The following is a 20777-nucleotide window of genomic DNA, read 5'->3' as shown; positions in this document are numbered from 1 at the left end:
TGATTCCTTTTCCTTCCCTTCTTCCCCATGGGGACCCCCATCTTACCCCTCTTTCTTTCCTCTGCCTACAGAGTTTGACCAGTGGGTGTGGGTGAGACCTTCCTCACCATGAGTCTTGGGTGGCCCTGGTGTCTGTGGTACTTTAACTCTGAGCAAACACCAAACCTGAAGCTGGGCTTTCAGAACTGTCTTTAACTTCCCTCCTGGGGGTCTGTTGTGGTGCTCATTGACTCGCACTTGGAGTTTGCAGAATTAATATTTTCTTGAAGAATTTATAAATTTATTTGCCAAATGGGGAGAGAATTTGGAGTTGTGGTTTGGCCCGAAATTTTCTAGTTAACGTGAGAGGAAAACAAAGGAATTTGGCTCAGAAAGCAAACTGTTCCTCTACAGACCCTTGTGAGAGGCATCTCAGGAGATAAAAACTAACCAAGACCCAATCCTTGACCTTGAGAAACTTGCAGTCTAATAAGGGAACCAAGACGGTTGGTTAAGTAACAGTAATTCAAGGCAGGTTGAGGAATCTGAAATTAAAAGCCTTTCCGTCTCTCAAAATGTAATAAATAAGGTGGATCTAAATGCAACATCAGAATTAGAAGACATCTGCCATTTTTCTTAAGTTTTTTTTTTTTTTCCATCTTTGGACCCTCCCTAATGTATCCTTTCTGCCTTTGTTGTTCGTCATTTCTGAGAAGAAATATCCTTTTAGGAAGCCCCCATACGACTAAGGAATGCATTAAAGAGGTAGTTCTCAAAATGGGATTCCTTAACCAGCAGCATCAGGACCACCTGGGAACTTGTTAGAAATGCAGATTCTCAGGCTCACCCCAGTCCGAAATTCATGGTGGGGGGCAGGTAGGGCCCAGGAATCTGTGTTTTCATTAGCCCTCAGGGAGATTCTAAGGTACACTGTAATTTGGGGACCACTGTCCAACACAGGGGTAGACCATCCTCATGGAGCATCTTTTCTCTGTGCTCTGGGGCATCCCAATCACGCTGCGTGCCTCCCGCCGATGAGGTTCTGTCGGCACATTAGCTCAAGAAACGCCGCAAAATAGATCCCTTTTTTTGAATTTGCCACATACGTTCTCCTATCTAAGATTTTGAGAAGTCCTGTACTAAGGAGACCTCATTCACCTTGTTTAACCAGAAACTCCCGTCGTTATCTGAACACAGAATACATGATCGCTGTGGGGTGCCTGTTGAAAGTCGTGCCGCTGAGATTCTCTGAACACGTTTTGGGAGCAACTTCTGCCCTACGTGCTGTCAGTGTCTCTAGCACCGTAGATAGAGACGCCCCATTCGTCCCACAGTGTGGGAGCCGTGCCTTGACCCTGCCTAGAGACCCAGCCTTGAAGCCATCGCGGCTGGAACCCCGTCTTCCTTTCTCTCCGCTGCATCCATGCCTCACTCCACCCTCTTGCTCGCTGCCCTTCGGCCGGAAGATGGGCTGGCCTGCCGGGCCCTTCCCTGAGCCCCGGAAACTGCTTCACGTCCACGCGGGACGGGGCATACATGTCTCCATCCTTCCCACATTTGTGAAGCTCGTGTCCTTGACTCACAAATGGCGTTGGATGTTTTTTGCTGTGCTTTTTTCAGGAGCTCTCATTATCACCCGTTCTCATGTTTGTCTTCCCTGGCTTGTCCCAAAAAGATGAGATTTTTCTGTTCTTTCCTGGAAAGGTTTTCTTTAACCGTCAACAATCAGGACTTCATTGTGGAATGAAAATCTCTACCAGTGAGGCTTTGTGCAAGCCACGTGATTTCCCACGTGACTCAAAGAAGCCTGTGATTAACATGAAAAGGGTATATGAGCACTTGGGGCACGTCCTTCACATACACTGATCTCATTTACTCCTCAAAATGAAGGGGGTGGGAAATCCTGTGAGGTGGGTATGATCAGCCCTGTTCACTGACACACTGAGAGGTTTACAGCTGAGACGCTTGCCCGAGGTGCACAACTAGTAGTTTGGAGAGTAGAGTGAGATTTCAGGGGCTGCGATCTCTGTCCTGCCTCTTAACAGCTGAGCGCCCTTGAGCATGTTAATTAGCCTCTCTGTGCCTCAGTTGCCGCTTCTGCAAGAGGAGAGTACGGTAGGCACCTCACAGGGTGGCCCAAAGCTTTCGCACTGCGACACATGTGAGCTGCTCAGAAGGACGTGGCACCTAGCGAGTGCCCCGTAGATGTCAGCTGGGGAAAGAAAAGCTAGAAGAGTCCGGAGGATCCCCAGCACGACTGACCTCGAGAGTCTTAACGACAGTAAACACGCCTCGCAGAGTGAGAGGGTGAGTGACAGTTCCACGGTTTATGTCCCTGGTGCCACAGCTTACTGAGGGGCAAGCCGCAGTCGGTCCCGTGAATCACGAGGATTGCAAGGGATGCTGTCACTCACTGCTTTACGACACACGCAGGCCTTCTAGTCCTCTCGGGCTCCTCTGCTACTGCCATTTCTCATTCCGGACCCGACCGTCTCCCGCGTGTCGTGTGTAAACTTCAGATTAGAATTGGTTTCAGGACACCTGAGCAGCACGTGTGGTTGAGCACCTGGTATTACTTTAGGTGCATAAAATCTCCTTCGCTTCATAGAAATTATCTCAGGATGCCTTTCATGAAACTCGGTTGGCCATTTGGGTTCTCTTTCTTCATCAACCATCCCAGTTAAAAAAAGAAAAAAAAAAGTGTGGTTATTCCATTGGCAGCAGACTTAGTTTCCTCTGAGAGGAGGACCCTTTCAGATCCCTGCTCCTTACAGCGAAGAATGTTGACCCGTCCCACAGCTGTTAGGTTTTGGTATCGAGAATATCACAAATTCTTATATGCCGGCCAGATAATTTCAGGGAGAGTGGTAGAACAAACACATGCACGTGAGGATCTCACAGTGGTCATTTATCATGAGGATGGCAGCCGATGCAGATGAGAACACCCCCCCGCCCCCGGCATGGGACTGTCGGATCCCACATAGAAATCAGCATGGTCTGGCGGAGCATCAGCACAGGGCCACTCCTCAGACGCGGACACACGTCCACCATCGCACGCAGCAGTTACGATACCCCTTGCGCTTGCTGCCTTCTGACTTTGCCAGAGCAGACTGTTCACCATGAATTCATGGCCACCAGGAAGAGCTGTGGGGTTGGGGGGGAGAGGAGGGCTGCCCTAGTTTCCTGGCCGCACCAGAGATGAGGTACTTGGTGTTTGGATGGCCGACTCATCTGGTTTCTCTCCAGTGAGATAGAACAGACACCCCCGTTTGACTCATTAATGAACTAGAGACGTGCTGCTGGGAGCAAAAGGGCTTTTCCCCAGGTGAGTACGAAGGAGTATGAGAGAGCAGACAGTCCTCCACCCACCCCCGTCACCACAACAGCGTGCGTGGTTTGGCCATTGACTCACCATTATTTGTACAGGATCTGTGTATATCCAGCAAGCCTTACCAAGAGCCAAGAAATTACATTCTGACGTAGGTGAATTATAATCCTGTAACATCCAACACAAATGTAGCGCTCGTAATGCACCAGACACTTTTCTAAGAGCTTTGCACACGTTTATTTTATCCTCACAACAGCCCTATGTGGTAGATACTGTTTTTTATCCTCATTTTACAGATGAGGAAACTGAGGCACAGAGACATGAAGCGGCTCGCTCCAAGTCACGCAGCTAGTAGGTCGCAGAGCGGGGATTCAGTTTTAGACAATCTGGCTGCAGTCTGTCTCTCTTTTTTAACCAACTGTGTTCTCTTTTACTTATGAGAAAAGGTGGGGGGACGAATGTTAATCTATTTCTAGTTAGGAATAGGCTGTATTAATAGTACACAAACTTAAGGCAAGAATTATTACTAGAGATGAACAATAAAAAGATGAATCCAACAGAAAGACACAAGTACCTTAAATCTGTATGTACCTTATAACACAGATATAAAAACAGATAAAGCAAATATTAGCAGAACGAAAAGGAGAGAGGGACAAATCCATAGTAACAGCTGGAGATTTTAACACACCTCTCTCAGTAAATTTTAGAACAAACAAAAATATCAGGCAGCACACAGAAGATTTAAACTGTACCCTTAACCAACCTAATGACCTCATTGATATTGGTAGAACACTATTCCCAACAACTGAAGAATGTTGAACAACAACTGAAGAATGTTGAAGTCCACCTGACATTCACCACAGTCCGTGATGTTCTGGATCATAGGGCTAAGAACCCAGCACGTTCAGTATGTTCTCTGACCACAGTGGAATTAATTCAGAAATAAGTAACAAAAAGAAAACTAGAAAATCCCCAAATGTATGAAAATTAATAACACAACTCTAAATAATCCAAAGTTCAAGGGAAAACTCACGGTGGAAATTAGAAAACATTTTGAAGGGATAATTAGATTGGAATATGACAAATTTGTGGATACAGCTAATGCAGTGCTTGGAGGGAGATTCACAGCTTTAAATAAATGTATTGGGGAAAAAACAAGTGTAAAGATCTGTCCTTTAAATTTTCATCTCAGGAAGCTAGAAAAAAGAAATCAAATGTAATCCAAAGAAAGTAAAAGGAAATTCAGATGTAGGTTGAAATCAAGGAAGTAGCCAACAGGCGTACTATAAAGAAAATCAACAGAACCAAGTTGGTTCTTTGAAAGCAGCGATTGCAGTTACATAGAAAAAGCACCTCCATCCATTTCCTTCCTCCTACGGCCCCTGCCACCTACGAAATCGTGAGTTAGGAAATTGATTGTCTGTAGACCAGGATTTTTTTAAAGTCAGTTCTCCTGTCACAGAAATGCTTTATGCACTATTGATACTAGTTTGTCAATTCCCTTTTTGGCTTTGAGTCTCTGCAAATTCTTTTCTAACTGTTCTCCTGTCTCTGTTTCCATGCTAAGCAGATGGCCCAGAAATTAGCCAAAAGCAGAAAGAAGGTGCAGTACAAATAACGTCATCAGCTTGGTGTTATGCCTGTTCTTTTCATTTATTTACGTTTTGCCTTTTTATTATTTTGTGTTTTTGTTTTCTGCATCCAGCAAGTTTTCGTTCAGATTTCTTTTTGAACCGCCCCATTAGCCAACGTTTCTCAAAACTGAGTTGCCCAAAGTGGCTGTTTTCTGTTGCTCATGAGCCATTTCACATCAGAGAGACAACAGGCAGCGGATTGGAGATGCTAAATGAATCCTACAGGAGTGTGAAAGTTCCCACCCTTCAGGAGCATTAATGTGGCAGGGACTTGGGTCTGTTCAATTACAGTCACGTTTGACTTGTGGATTTGTCAGATTGCTGGATGCAAAAAAGAAAACTCGCTAATAACCACACTGTGCGGACTTAAACCCTAAGTGAACGAGACGGATGTGCTTGTTTGGTTATCAAGCTTCTAGGTGCTTGTGGGCTACCTATGGGGTGTTGAGGCATCTGGGGCTCCTCCTTAATGGGGTGGCTTCAGGAGTGGGTACGGCTTCTGTGTCGCTGTGATGATGTGCGAATGTGAAGACCCTTTTACCAGAACTGCATCCAAATGACTGCTCCTGCTGTAAACATTGTCCCCCATCACTTGAACAGGGGCAGACACTCTGACTTCTCCAAGGTCTCGGGGTGTGGGTCACTTGCCCTTATTCTTCAGTCCGTTGGGTTCCAAAAGCCTTGTAGAAAGGGCAGTTCACGACCATCCTTCCCAGAGTCACACCCTTCTTCTGTAGGGGGAGAAGCAGAGGGGATTGGGCGTCTTCCCCCTTAACCGGCAACGCTCACCCTCGTTCGTGAGTCCGACCTCTGTGGTCCCTTCTGCTTTGGCAGTCGCAATCTGGAGTCAGCCCTGCCGTTCTGGTGACTGTGTCTCAGTGCCTCTGTGTGTGAGCTAACCTTGCTCCTGTGCCCTCGAGTCGGGGTGAGGCGTTAAGCTTTCCCTCGGTGCATCTTTCTTCTCAGGCTCCCGAAGGCGAATCTCAGCCGATGACCGAGGTGGATCTCTTCATTTCTACCCAGAGAATCAAAGTACTGAATGCCGACACACAGGTATTAGCTGGCCGGCCACCTTTCCCGGGGTGAAGTTCCCAGCGTGGCCGCTCCGAGCCTGTGCCCATGTCCGTAGGTCCCCTGTCCTCAGCTGCTGGCTTCCAAACAAGCTAGAAGGCTGTGTCTGCGGTGCCCGCTGCGGGGGAGGGGGCTGTGGTGCTCTGGGACCATTCCCTTGGAGATCTAAGGAAAAAATAAGCCATGGATGCTGTTTGCAAATCCTTCTCGTAAGTTTTCACGAGAAGATTCGTGACCTTGAACAGATTCGCCTTTTACAAAATTTTATTTAAAATCACACGTACACATACACGCACGCACGCACAGTGCAACCATCACATGTGGATATTTTATTCTTGAACTTCTCCACCAGAGATTCTACTGGTTGTAAAACGACTGAACGTTTTATTTCACATGCCACAGACCCCTTCTTGCTCTGGGTCATTGTTAGTCCAGGGAACTGCCCCCAGGCCTGAGTGGGTGCATGTAAATCTGGCAGCAGCCTTTGAACCCAGCCCCCACCCCCCACCTGCCACACGGGGACTGCACTTGGCCGGGCGGTGGGGTGACAGACTCTCTCACGGGCCATTAGATGCTGCTCTCGACTCAGCATCCTCTCCCTTATGCCCTCCAGGAGACGATGATGGACCACCCTCTGAGGACCATTTCCTATATAGCAGACATCGGGAACATCGTCGTACTGATGGCCCGCAGGCGGATGCCCCGCTCCAACTCCCAGGAGAATGTGGAAGCCTCCCACCCATCCCAGGATGGAAAAAGGCAGTACAAGATGATATGCCACGTCTTTGAGTCTGAGGATGTAAGGATGCCTCCCCGGATCTCCCCCCTGGGTGACCTGGGCTGCCTTTGGGTGGGCCAGATTCTCTCTCTTTCTCAGAACCTGAGTCGGTCTCAATCATACATGAAGCACATATTTGTTGAGCACCTACTATGTGTCAAGCACTGTTTTAGGGATACAAGGCTGAATAAACAGACAAGGTATTCAGTATGATGCTCATAGGGAGATAGAAAATAAATAGATAAATGTACTTAAGCTAGATAGCCAGAAGTTCTGTAAGGAAAAATAAAGCCAGGACAGGAGCTATTTCAGGTACGATAATCAACAGAGCCTTGTCTGAGGAAGTGACATTTGAAGAGAGACCTGCATCAACTGAGACTAATAAAAGAGCAAGTGCAAAGGCCCTGAGGTAGGGGCCCGCTGGTATAGTTTGAGGATGGCTTAGAATGAGGGGAAAGAGGAGAAGGAAAGCAGTCAGACCCATGAGGGCCCCAAGCGCATGTCTCCTGGGCATGAGGGCATTTGGGGAGGACCATTCTCAGTTGTGTAGGATCGCCCTCTAGACCACAGGGTAGTTAGGATTCCTGCTTCTACCTCCCCACCCCCGCCAGCGGCTGGAGCACTGCCTGCCAGCTCTCTGTCCTCACGAAAACCAGCAGCTCCTCCTGTCACCAAGCCAGTGAGTCCTAACCCCCATCTTCCCAGGCATCACAGTCAACGGAGAAAATTCATTCACCGCAGAGGCAGGGCCCCTTCCTCCCTTGGGCCTTCTTCCCCCAGGCATCCCTGGAACTGCTGGGGAGGCCTCTGGGCTTCAAGCTTCGTAGGCATCTGGCTTCTCCTCAAGCTTGGCAGGTCTTAGAAGCTCCCTTCAGGGCCAGGGGCCATGGCCCCGTGATGAAGGTCTGGAACCATAGAGCACCCAGTGGGGCTGTGTCCGCATCATTGTGCTGATTTTCCTCCCGCCACAGCGGCATAAGCACTGTTACTCATGTTGAGCAGAGAGCCCTTAGCTAAAGAAAATTGCCTGTGGGAGCCTTGGCTCCTTAAATGAGGCCATTTTTCTCCAGGAGGGTGTTCATCTAGCTGCAGTAAATTGCCTTCCTGCAAGAAGTTAGGAGTCCAAGGCCAGCTGCTCTTCCCCGGGGCTTCAGCCACAGGGAGTGGAGACGCTCACGCTCTCTGAACCATCGTCCGCTGGTCTGGTTCCCTAGAATACAGCCCCCTAGGGACGAGATCGCTGAGAAGGCAGCCATCCTCCCCGGTATTCCTTGAAAGCTGGAGGCCAAGCATGCAGACGGGGAGAAAATGAGTTCTGGAAGTTTCTCAAAGTTTCAGAAGTGACACTTGGAAGCTTAAGGCTCGAGTGTCCTGCAGTCAGGCTGGAAAGGTGGGGTTAGCTCTGCACGCCCCCCCCCCCCCCAGGCATGTGGATGCCCACATGACCCTCTGCTGCCCCCAGCTGGCTCTGAGCTCCTAAGGAGGGGGTCCCTTTTTGTGCAGGCTTCTGGGAAGATGATGAAAGGAATGAGGAAGCAAGAGGTGTGACAAGAGCGGACCCAGCAATCTTATTTTACCCCCTTTGCTTCTGAAGCAAAGGACAGAAGAGCATTGACTCCAGAGCCGAGAAAGCTGGATCTGGATCCTGCCTCCGCCTACAGGCTGTGAGGCCCCCAAGCTTGTGTAAAACGACAGCATCTCCCCCACGGGCTGCCGTGTGGCCCCGGGAGACAGCGCGCACACAGCAGCAGCCTGTGCATCTGCCAGGGGCCTCCGTCAGTAACGGCACGCGTGCTGCCATTTTTCAGGTCATCCGTCCACATGTGCCTGTCGTGCCTGTAGTGATGCCTCGCTCCCGGTTTTACTCAGGACACTGGGCGGTGGTCCTCGTTGTTCATGACTTGTGCGTGTGAAGTCACCAGATTCACAGAGTGAGAAAAGTGAAGCATTTCTTTGCCTACAGCCAGCCACCATAGGAGGCTCTGATTTCAGTGTTCATCAGCTGCTTTTAGCTAAACTGCTACCTTCACCTCTCAGCCTCTATTCCCTGCCTGTCCAACGGGGGCGATGAAACAGACCCATAGTTCCCAAGTCTAAAGGGCTTCGAGAAGCAAAAGGGGTTTTTGTAGTCCATGGGCTGATAAGCCTCTCCGGGACTGCCATGAGACCATGTCTAGGATTTTTCCAGCTTACCATGAATCTTCTCCATTTTGCTGCAGGAATATTACTGTTGGCTACAGGGAAATTCCCCGGGTTCCAATGGGGTTTTTAGACCGTGTGTGATACATGCACCCTGTTGCCTTTCTAAAATCCAAAATTTTCTAAATTCTGAAACATCGTCTCGAGAGCTTAGGATGAGGGCCCGTGGCACTATCGTGCTCCCATCAGTCACAGGCTAGAGGCGAGGACTGCTGTCACGGTCCTTGGCTAGTGCTGAGTGAAGCACAGGCACGTGAGAAATGCTGGTGGCGGCCAGCGAGCTGAATTCATAGTGTGGGTGAATTAATGCAGGGAGAGGCTGCCGAGAAAGAACCTACGGAAGCACAGTTCCTGCCCCGTGAGCTGTGTGACCTTGAGCAAGTTCCTTCACGTCTCTGGGCCTCAGCCTCCTCACCTGGAAACTACAGGTTGGGCTCGATCAGGGTTTCCAACTCCACGGGACCCAGAACCCCCTTCCTACTACAGATATTTTGTGGTGCCCCGTTACCGTCCTGAAATAAAATTCATAGGTAATAGAACCTCCCCCTTTGAAAATTTGTCCACAGACTAAAGCGTTGCCATAAATGGAATGCAAAGGAAAGTTAAAGGAAAGCAAGCCCAAATAAAATTGTACTTACTACAGCCTGTTGATGCTCAGGCCCGGCCATTCCAGAAGGAATAGCAGAGCTGTCCCATGCTTACACCGACAGCGTTTAGCTGAATGTTGGAAACCCTTCTTATTTGACCTTTTGAATTGAGAGCTCAGTAGGAACATGGACGTGTAGACGGGCCCCACCCTCATGCAGAATGCCCTCAGTGTGCAGCAGATACACAGGCTGCTGGCGATGTGATTTGCTGGCCACCCAGATAACCACCGATAGCGTTGCTGCTAATGATTTTCCAAAATCTTGAAGCTTACGTCTTGGGGAAAATGCTGGACGAAGCAGTCATCATCTTCTCTCACTTAACATAGCAGCTGTGTGCTCGGAACCTTCCACATGAACTAGAACCGTGCAGTTAATGCCTTTGTGTTCTATATAAGTTGAAGAGGCACCCTGGACTCAGATGGTTTGATCCGGGTGGTCCATGGATACAAGCGTCCGGTGGGCTCGGGGTTGTTCAGGGTGTAGAGTGGCTCATCTTTGGGCAGGACCGTCCTCTTCGTGGCAGTGGGTCCGGCAGCCCTGACTCCTGTTCACTGGATGCCGGTGGCTCCCTTGTGATCACCGTCATAGTGAAACACGTCCCTAGTCATTCTGGGAACGGCCCCTCGCAGGGGTTGGTGCCGCGTGTCAACCCACCGGCCCGGCTGATGCCTGGGGCTCCCGGTCCTGCAGGGACCCGGGCACTTTGGCCAGCAGGGCTTGCTCGTTGACCTCTGTCTTCCCTCTCCGGCTACCGTCCAGGCCCAGCTGATCGCACAGTCCATCGGGCAGGCCTTCAGCGTGGCATACCAGGAATTCCTCAGGGCCAACGGGATTAACCCTGAAGACCTCAGCCAGAAGGAGTACAGTGATCTGCTCAACACCCAGGACATGTACAACGACGACCTCATCCACTTCTCCAAGTCGGAAAACTGCAAAGATGTAGGTATTTCTCTGAGCTCGGCCGGAGGGGCAGGAGCCCCAGGAGTGCGGGGGCAGCCCTGCAGGGGAGGGAAGGTGGGACGGTTGAGGGAGGAGCATGTCATTGGCGGGACGTTGCCGGGGACTCAGGCCCGACTCCTGCTCCCCTCTCGTGAGGGCCTGTCACCAAGGTGGACCGTCCTCTGCGCCGGGCAGTCCTGAGCGAGAGTTGGGGTGGGTTCCAGAGGTGAACAGGACCCGTTCCCCACCTTCCCAAGCCCACCGTCTCAGAAACGGCACAGAAAAGTTTAGTGATGGTATTGAGCACAAGCACTGGTCAAAGACCGCTGTGAGAATGGAGATGTCGGGTCTCAGGTGACAGACTCTGTGCTCCTCCAGGGGCGGCCTGTTGCTTCAGACGGAGCTTTGCAGGAGTGTCTGGAGGAAAATGCAGCCATTGGAGCTGGGCTGGAGGTCTGGGTATTCTTTGGAAAGTGTAAAAGACTGCAGAGAGCTGGGCCAAAGTACAGAAGCCTGGAGCTGTCTGGGGGGCCATGAATGAGACAGCATGGCTGGAGCATGGGGTCTGTGTGGAAGAGGCCCCCCCCAGGGCTCAGGTCGGAACTGGGTGTCTTCAAAGTCTAGTCCAGGGGCTCGGCTTCCCCAAGGAGATACAAAGTACTGTATTAGAAAGGGCTCTTTTTATCCACCGATGTAGGTTTGGTGTCCTCTGTTCCCTAGAAGCAGAGCCTGAGGCAGGGATTCTTGCTCAAGGGATTTGGGGAGAGAGGGCACTCAGGAAAAAGTGAGTGTGGGCAGCAGGGTGGTAGGGACGCTAAGCTTAGAGAAATGTGGCCTTGCTGGAGATGAGCTTCATTCTGATCCAGAGGAAGCCCTGGGTCACAGGGAAGACTTGTCCCACCTTGGGCCAAAGGATTTGGCAGACATTTGTACCCTGTGTTGGTCAGTCGTTGACTGACCAAGTTTGGAGGAGGGTGGATCCGTGTATCCGGGCTGCCTTAACAGAGTATTCAGACTGGGTTTCTTCAACAAAAAAACGTCGAAGTTCTGGAGGCTAGCGGTGCAAAATCAAGTTGTCCGCAGGGTCGGTTCCTCCTGAGAGCTGTGGGGGAAGGGTGTGTCCCAGACCCCTCACCTTGGCTTGGAAATGACTGTCTTATCCCTGTGTCTGTACATCATCTTCCCCTATGTGCGTGTGTGTCTGTGTCCAAACTTTCCCCTCCTGTAAGGACACCAGTCATACTGAATTAGGGCCCACCCTAATGACCTCATTTTAACTTGATTGCCTCTGCAAAGGTTCTGTATCCAAATAAGGTCGTATTCTTTTAAATTTATTTATTATTTTTAACGTTCATTTATTTTTGAGACAGAGACAGAATGTGAGTGGAGGAGGGGCATAGAGAGAGAGAGGCACACACACACAGAATCCGAAGCAGGCTCCAGGCTCAGAGCTGTCAGCACAGAGCCGGACGCGGGGCTCGAACTCACATACCAAACTGTGAGATCATGACCTGAGCTGAAGTTAGATGCTTAACTGACTGAGCCACCCAGGAGCCCCCAGATAAGGTCATACTGTGATACTGGAGAATATGAATTTCGAGGAGGACACAACTGAACAGCCCGTCATAGGGAATGTGTCCCGCTGGGCAGCTCTCCAGAGAAGCGGCCAGCTGTGGGCTTCGGCAGCCAGGAGAAGGGACATGAGCCTGTGAGGAGCCTTTGTCAGGGCTCAGCAGCCGCCACCACTGTGTGTGTGTGTGTGTGTATCTGCGAATCTGAATAAATAAATACACGTTCTCTTTGTCAGATGCTTCCAGAAAGTGTTTACAAATCTTACGAGACTGCAGATAACCAACACTGATTCCTGTCTTCTCTGCCCTGCCCAGGAAGCAATTATGCCCATCTAAAATATGACCTTCCCACTTCCTCGACCAACCTTTCGGTGGAGATAAGCTTAGCATCATTTTTTTCCCCTTCGTCCTCAGTTTTCTCCTTGCAAAGAGAGAATGTCTATAACGTCTATTTATTTATTTTTAACACAAGAATCTTCAGTGTTGGAGAGAACTTGTGAAACGCTGGGGACTAGGGCAGCCGGTGTATAGGACCCAAAAGCTATTTCCAGAAACCATAAGGCACCACCAAAGTCCCCACCTACACAGCCTCTTTCCCCCTCCCTGGGGACTACAGAAAAAAGCACCCGGTGCTCTTTGTGTTTATATTGCCAAGACAAGATTGCTTATGTGGCATGAGAATTACAAGAAATCATATGGACCTGTGTTTCTTACCAAATGCCATGGAATCAAGAGAAGACAGGACTCATTTGGGTTGGAACCTCAGGGAAATGTCTTCCTTTTTTTTTTTTTTTTTTTTGTAATGTTTTTTGTTTATTTTTGAGAGAGAGACAGCATGAGCGGGGGAGGGGCAGAGAGAGGGACAGATTCTGAAGCAGGCTCCAGGCTCTGAGATATCAGCACAGACCCGGATTCAGAGCTCAAATTCACAAACTGTGAGATCACGACCTGAGCCGAAGTCAGATGCTTAACCGACTAAGCCACCCAGGCACCCGAGGGAAATGTCTTTCTTGAGTCCAGATAGGAAATGGGGAAAAATTTTGATTTGTGTCACTACCCTGGGGTTACTGATTCAGGCTTTCTAAGTGTTGTCGTTTTGTTTTTTCCTTCCCTTTCAGGTCTTCATAGAGAAGCAGAAAGGAGAAATCCTGGGTGTGGTGATTGTGGAGTCTGGCTGGGGGTCCATCTTGCCAACGGTGATCATCGCCAACATGATGCATGGAGGCCCCGCTGAGAAATCGGGGAAGCTGAATATCGGGGACCAGATCATGTCCATAAATGGCACCAGCCTGGTGGGCTTGCCTCTGTCCACCTGCCAGAGCATTATTAAGGTACCTGGAAATGGGAAAACCCAAAAAGGATGAAGTATGACTGTATTTCAGTCATTAGCACTATGAACATAAACTGAGGGTCTGGCACAGAGGAGGACACAAACACAAAAGGCATGGGCTTGCCCTCAGGCTCTTAACAGGCTCCTCCCTGAAATCATTTTTTGATCAAAGGCGGTCTATTTGACTCGCATAACACCACTCTCTTGTCTGTGCCGTCGCAGGCATCACTAACCAGTCACAGCACTCTATTCCCCTAAGCCTGCACCCAGCCTCCACCAAAGTTCCACAGCCCAGTAATCCAGATAATCGCTGATAATCCGCTAGATGTACTTGAGGTGATTGGCCATCCCTGTTACAAATCATGGAAATGCTTCAGGTCTGAGAGCACGGTTTCCTTCACAGTGGCCGTGGCTGTGATCCTAGTGAGCGTGCCCCCCACCCCCAGAGCTTATGTAACATGATCCACACGTGCCAGGTGCTCTGAGAAGCGGGGGAACTCCTGGTACGGGCTGTGTGTTCCTTCTTACGTGTGAATGCCATTCCTTCTCGTTCAACCTGAACAGACACTCTTGCTCAAGGCTGAGAAGAGCTACTCACATGAAACTTTAATGGGAATATGTGAGAGGAAGAAATTAGATTTTCTTCTGAGAAGTGAAACATCCATGTGTAGTTTCTCGAGCACATTGGAACTTGCTGATTGCATGGCCAGGAGGAACATTTCTCCTTCACCTCAGTATCTAGAGACCCCAGCTCCAAGCCAAGCACTGTGACACCACAGGCAGACTGGGTTCTATGACTTCGTTTCATCCCTCGAGGTTTCCTGAAGGCCTGTGACCTAGAACATAGCTGTGTGCGTGTGTGTGCGTGTGTGTGTGTGTGTGTGTGTGTGTGTGTGTGTGCATGTATATGGGCTGTGAGAGTGAATGAATTCATCTAATGGTTATTCGAAATAAAATCACAAAAGCCAACATCCATGGCTGGGCAGTCAGAGGGTGGGAAGTCAAATTAAGCATCTAGGACAGAGAGGGGTGCCTCTTCGTTTTTAGTGAAACAGATATATTCTGATTTCTCCACAGATTATCATTCGCAGAGAAAAAATAGTCCTCTTTGACCTCATTTAATTTCTTTTTGTTACATCTTAGACTTGAATAAATTCTCTACCCCTTCTTAACATACATTAAAGATTAAAGAACCTTGGGGCGCCTGGCTGGCTCAGTCAGTAGAGCATGTGACTCTTGGTCTCAGGATCTTGATTTCAAGCCCCATGCTGGGTTAGAGCTTACTTTAAAAAAAAAAAATTATATATATATATATATATATATATATATATATAAAAATATATAAAAAGACCCTACCTTTAATATATATATGTGTATATATGTGTGTGTGTATGTATATATACACACACATACACACATATATATTTATATATGTATATATTTATATATATGTTTATATGTTTATATATATTATATATTATATATATTATGTATAGTATATATAGTATATTTATTATATATATTATATATATTGTATATATATTGTATGTATGCTATATATTATATATATACTATATATTATATATACTATATATATTATGTATATTATGTATGTATTATGTATGTATTGTGTGTGTGTGTGTGTGTGTGTATATATATATATATATATATAATATATATATATATATATATTATATATCTATAAAAGACCCTACCTTGAACGCACATATTCACTCATGAATGTTTAATTGGGCCTCCGTTAGGCAGAGCTGAACTTTGGAGAAGCAGAATATCAGCACTTCTGTGGAGGATAATTTATCACTGAAAGGGTTCGGTGGGCCTAATGGCAACAGAGAGGAGAAATGCTGCACACACGCAGAGGGAGAATTCTTTCGGATTTTTAAGGTGGGCTTGGAAGGGAGGAGTAAGATCTAGGCGGATGGCTAACATAAAGGGAACCGGCCTTCTGGAGTTGCTGCTTGACGTGATGGGCACTGGGCTGGCTTTGCAGCCGGTGGAGACACGCCTGAGCACAGCCAGGGAAGGCTGATTTAGTGGTGTGGTACCGTGGAGAGACCAGGGGTCTGGGGGCTTGGAGTGGGGTCACAGGACCCACCCACGTTTGGCAACTCACACGTGTCAAGGTTCACGGATACCCTTTCATACCAGTGAGCAAATGACTTAACACTGTGCGGGCACGAAAACCCCTGAGGGGCCATGGGAACCAGACACACATGATAGACAGTCTGCATCCAGGAACTTGGTCTTGCTGGAAAGGTGTGAAGGAAAGAACGGGTAGCTAAAGGCAGCTGAGCGCTGTGTGCCTGGCACCATTATGAGAATGTGCGCGTTTGCTCGTGGCACCCTCATGGCAGCCTTCTGTAGGGTAGGTATTATTGTCATGCCCGTTGTGCAAGTAAGGAAACTGAGGCACGGAAAAGTGATGTAATCACTCATCAGTGGTGGGTCCAGGTCACTCAGCCCCCTTGATATCACTCAGCCCCTGAGGCAGTGGTTCTCGGCCGAGGATCTTGACACACACCTCCTTCCTCAGGAGAAGCTTGGCAGGGTCTGGAGACAGTTTAGCTTGAGAGAACTGGGAGAAGGAGATGCTGTAGCATCTCGTGGGTAGAGGTGCAGGATGGTGCCAGACACCCAGCCCCATGCGGAGAATGAGCCCAAGTGCAAAGGCTGAGAAAGCCTGTCTTGGGAGTGCAGGGGTTCGGAGGTGGGGGAAGGGATCCATTCAGAGAGAGGGAGGTGGGTGAGGGGGCATGGGGAGTGGATCTGGGCCTGGAAACGTTTGGGGAAGAGGAGCCAGAAGAGGGAGAGAATACGGAGGAGAAGCTTCCTGAGGCTTCCTGCCCGTGCCCGTTACGCACCTGCCAGGCGGCGCCCACCTTCATTCCCTCCCTCCCTCCTCGCGACAGCCAGCCCCCCTCCCTCATGGGCACTTGGTTCACAGACAAGCCGTCAGAGACCCCCCAGGGTGCAGATGACCTGCCCAGGTTTCTCCTGCAGACAGCTGCATCCAGATGTAAGAAGGCAGACCAGATGAGGGAGGCTGAGACCCCAAGGCCAGTGCCAGGCGCAGGGGCCCCACAAGTACTCATCTTCTCTCTCTCATCAAGGTAGACACAAAGCTTGCTCCGCGAGCAATCAGAGCACCCTGGAAGCAATTTCTTACGGGGAGAAGGTTTGTTTGCACCAGGAGCTGATCTTTGATGTCTATAAATGGAGTCTCTGTGGAATCAGAATTCAAAGGCCACATGGTATCACTGCTGAAGAGGCAGAGCAAGAAAACCAGTGCCTCCAGGGCTGCCTTCAGCAGACGAGGACGTAGCTGGCAGGTCCAGCCAGGACACAGCCTACCGTCCTCGGTGCCCTGAGACGTGCTGCTTTGTCAAGCAGAGAGATGTGAGTGGTCCATCCTGCCTGGGAGGAGAATTTACCACTGACTGCAGCTAGGATTGCCAGCACCAAATGCAGATTTTCTGTGGGTTGTCATATTGTTTTAAAATTCCCTAGACAGGGGCGCCTGGGTGGCTCAGTCGGTTAAGCATCTGACTTTGGCTCAGGTCATGATCTCAGGGTTTGTGAGTTCGAGCCCTGCTTTGGGGAAGCCCTGCTTCTCCCTCCCTCCCTCCCTCCCTCCCTCCCCCTCTCTCTCTCTCTCTCTCTCTCTCTCTCTCTCTGTCTCCCTCTCTCTCCCCCTCCCTCTCCCCCTCCCTCTCCCCCTCCCTCTCCCCCTCCCTCTCCCCCTCCCTCTCCCCCTCCCTCTCCCCCTCCCTCTCCCCCTCCCTCTCCCCCTCCCTCTCCCCCTCCCTCTCCCCCTCCCTCTCCCCCTCCCTCTCCCCCTCCCTCTCTTCCTCCCTCCCTCCCTCGTGGGATTCTCCCTCTCTCTTTGTTCTTCGCTCTTCGCTCACTGACACCCTCTCTCTCAAAAAATGAAATCTTTTTTAAATTTTAAAAAAGTCCTTAGACGGCATACCTCTTTTGCCTCCACCTAAGCACATGATCACACTGCCCCGCCCCACCTGTGGGGCCAGCGCAGGGGAATATTCTGGGCTTCTTCAGGGCTTCTGGTCGGTAGCTCATTTCACTGTTGTGCCAGTGCACCTTGCAATGAAGTTAGCCGCTCTCATCCTGATGGATATAGAGGGATAGTTCACGGCTTAGAAAACTTTGAATTGAAAGCCCTGGGGCTGTTGCTGAAATGCAGATTGCACGTGTCTGGGGTGGGATTCTCCCTCAGCAAGCTGGCAGGTGATGACGTCACCAGTCTCCCAAAGCCCTTTGAGAAACAAGGGTCTACACCATGTATTCTGTGTCTTTCCACTTTAACGCATGTTGACTTCCCCCCCCATCCCACCCCCAGTTATAGGAAAACAGAAAATCCTTTTCATTGCTTTCTTCCCTAGCACCTGTTTCTCCTGTCCTAATTACTAAGGCATAAGTGTTGGTAGGCAAAGCTTGTTAGCAGTCAGTTCCTTGCCTTGTTCCTGCCAGTTCCTCAGGCAGTTCCTTGCCTCTGTGGTCCTGCCCTCCTGATTATTTTTTCTTTTTTAAACTAGAGCACTGCTTTCCTCTCCCTTCCACAGGATCATGGTCCTGCTTTCCTGTTACTATAGAGACGATTCTGGCTTCTGTCTCCTCCCTTCCCTTCTCCCCTCTCCCCTCTCCCCTCTCCCCTCTCCCCTCTCCCCTCTCCCCTCTCCCCTCTCCCTTCTCCCTTCTCCCTTCTCCCTTCTCCCTTCTCCCTTCTCCCTTCCCCTTCCCCTCTCCCTTCCCCTTCCCCTCTCCCCTCTCCCCTGCCCTTCCTCTCCCACAGTATTTCTTAATTTGCTATAGCATTCCACTGCTGTCATGGGGACAGAATGACCGCTTATTTAATTGGCATCTCCTCTCAAATGGCAGCTCAGAAATCCAAGTTAATGGGACCCAACTTGGAGCACTGATGGGGAACAGCGGAGCAGTGACGTTCTCCGGCTACTCCAAATTGCCGTCTCTTCTCCAAATTGCCGCCTCTTTAAGCCTCATCTGGCAGCACATTTCCTCAGTCTAGAACTTCGTTCACTGAAGGACAAATCAGGCCTCTTCAGTCAATTCACACACACGAAAAAGGAACCCACCGGAGCGATGTGAGCTTTTTTGGGGTAATTGAGAAAATAGAGTCCTTCTCTGGCTTTTCAGGGTGTGCTCTCTGAGCATCACATGCACACCTGCGTCACCCCAGAGGTGCAGACTTCAGAAGCTGGACTTGTGTGTGCTCGTTTTGGTGGCATACTTCCCTCTGGTTCCAACCAATTCCTGGTCACCTGCTGTGTGATTGTGGAGGGCGGGAAGGGGGGCCAGCCCCTCTGGTTGCCCTGCGTGTGCCTGCAGCCCTCCCCACTGCCTAACACCAGCCTTGGCACGCGGGGAGTGATCAGTAAATATTGACTAGTCCAGTGGATGAGAAAGACGAGGCACTGGAGGGAGAGAGATACGCACTTGAGCAACACGGGCTTGAATTACACGGGCCCATTTATCACAGGTGTTTTTCAATAAATACAGCACAGTCCTGGAAATGTATTTTCTAACTTGTGATTTTCCTAGCAACCTTTGCTTTCTCTCTAGCCTACTTTATTATAATAACACAGTGTATAATCCATCTACAAGATATGCTTTGTTAATGTTATTGGTAAGGCTTCTGGTCACCGTAGGCTGTTGTAGTTAAGTTTCAGGGGACTCAAAAGTTGTATGTGAATTTTCAACTGCACGATTTGGTTGGGGGGGGGGGGGTCAGCGCCTCTGACCCCTGCATTGTTCAAAGGTCAACTGTATGCACATTAATATCTGAGCACCACCTTCCTGAAGGATGCCCACTTTTAATTTTAGAAATTGGTTTTTTATTAATATTTTTTAATGTTTATTTATTTTGAGAGAGAAAGAACGTGAGTGGGAGAGGGGTAGAGAGCAGGAGAGAGAGAGAATCCCAACCGGATCCACACTGTCAGCGTAGAGCCCGAGGCGGGGCTCAATCTCACCAACTGTGAGATCACGATCTGAGCAGAAATGGGTGTTTTTAAGCATAATGGTCGAGACGTGGTGTTGTTGGCAAATACGCTGAGGGAAGGAATGCGTGGAAAGGGGGAACTCAGAACTAGAGCTGGAGGGGACCTCCGGGTGTCACCCACCACTTGTCTGAGTGATGTGGAGACACAGGTGGAGGAAGGGAGGGGTGGAGTGTCGAGGACGCCCGGCTGCAGAGGCGGAAACACAGCTTGACGCATCGGAGCCCTGTGGAGCCCTGTGGAGCCCTGTGCCCGTGGACAGCAGGCCTGTGTCGTGCGGAAGGCCAGTCCCTGGCGGACTTTGCCCAGGGAGAACTGCTCTCAGCTCGTCTGCTGCTGCTGCACTTGGACATCATCACTTTGTGAACCAGAGAAGCTTCCCAGAGATCTTCCAGAAACCACAGAGAGTGGCTGGCGAGGGCTGCCTGCGTGTGAGCACCGAGCATTACCCAAATTGCAGCCCCTGGGAGGCTCCGATCCGGCAGAAAACAGAGCGATTCAGAACGCCCAGGAGACGGGCAGAGATGCTGGAGGTGGGAAGTTAAATTGAGCACCGTCAAAACTCACACGTTGAAGGGACCAACTGCAATCCATCAAAGGCAGTGGGGAAGTCAGATGTTAGGAGCCCTGGACTCGAGCCGGATAGGAAAGTAAGCTGACGACAGGGCCCCATGCAAGGCCAGAATAGAAGCTTTGGTGGCACGAATTCATTCTTTTATTGCTCTCCCTGGCGGCTTGGTCGAGCAAGCCTTACTCATGAATGATACACGCTGTCCCGTTGTCTTTAGGGGGGATCATGGTGTAGGCGAAATGCTTGGTTTTGAAAACAGAACAGATGTGCGGTTGGATCCCGCTGCGGGCGAAGCGGGGTGAGTTGCTTAGGATCTCTGAGCCTCGGTGTCTTCTTCTGTAGAATGGACATAGTTAGAGCTGCAGTTTGTCAAGGAGACTGAAGGAGACAGCTCCTGTGGGCGGCAGGAGCCCACGCTCAGTGACGGGCGGCTCAGCTGGTTTCATCGGCTGCACGGGTTTTGACGGACCATGAGGGTAGGGTGCCCACACGTGGTGCCAACACAGAGTGGCTGATTCTTAAGCAGCCTCCCCAGGTCTCCCACAAGCCCTGTGCACTCACAGAGCACACTGGCCACAGGTGTGAGGGGTCAATGAGCTCTTTGGGCCCTGAGTTGGTACAGGCTAGCAGTGGATTGTCCCTGCTTGGGCACGGTCAGCCTGCATGCGGGTCTG

At 49.9% G+C, this 20777-nt stretch overlaps 1 protein-coding gene across 6 annotated transcripts in view; it reads left to right on the top strand.

Annotated features, from left to right (window-relative positions):
• Positions 1–20777, top strand: part of APBA1 (amyloid beta precursor protein binding family A member 1) — a 209479-nt gene that overhangs the window by 181041 nt on the left and 7661 nt on the right. For 4 of the 6 annotated variants that reach the window (XM_053907789.1, XM_053907792.1, XM_053907788.1 and 1 more), the window contains 5 exons: positions 4875–4910; positions 5908–5994; positions 6626–6811; positions 10396–10575; positions 13265–13477. In XM_053907789.1, coding sequence (XP_053763764.1) covers positions 4875–4910; positions 5908–5994; positions 6626–6811; positions 10396–10575; positions 13265–13477 — 702 coding nt within the window. The remainder of the gene's footprint in view (positions 1–4874; positions 4911–5907; positions 5995–6625; positions 6812–10395; positions 10576–13264; positions 13478–20777) is intronic. The other 2 variants (XM_053907790.1, XM_053907791.1) reach the window with 2 other exon arrangements.

This window comes from Panthera pardus, unplaced genomic scaffold, assembly GCF_024362965.1.
Source record: "Panthera pardus isolate Hobbes unplaced genomic scaffold, ASM2436296v1 HiC_scaffold_20, whole genome shotgun sequence".
Taxonomy (NCBI): Eukaryota; Metazoa; Chordata; class Mammalia; order Carnivora; family Felidae; genus Panthera; species Panthera pardus.
The sequence above is the reverse complement of the archived record's forward strand: the minus strand, read 5'-3'. Positions and strand labels throughout refer to the sequence as shown.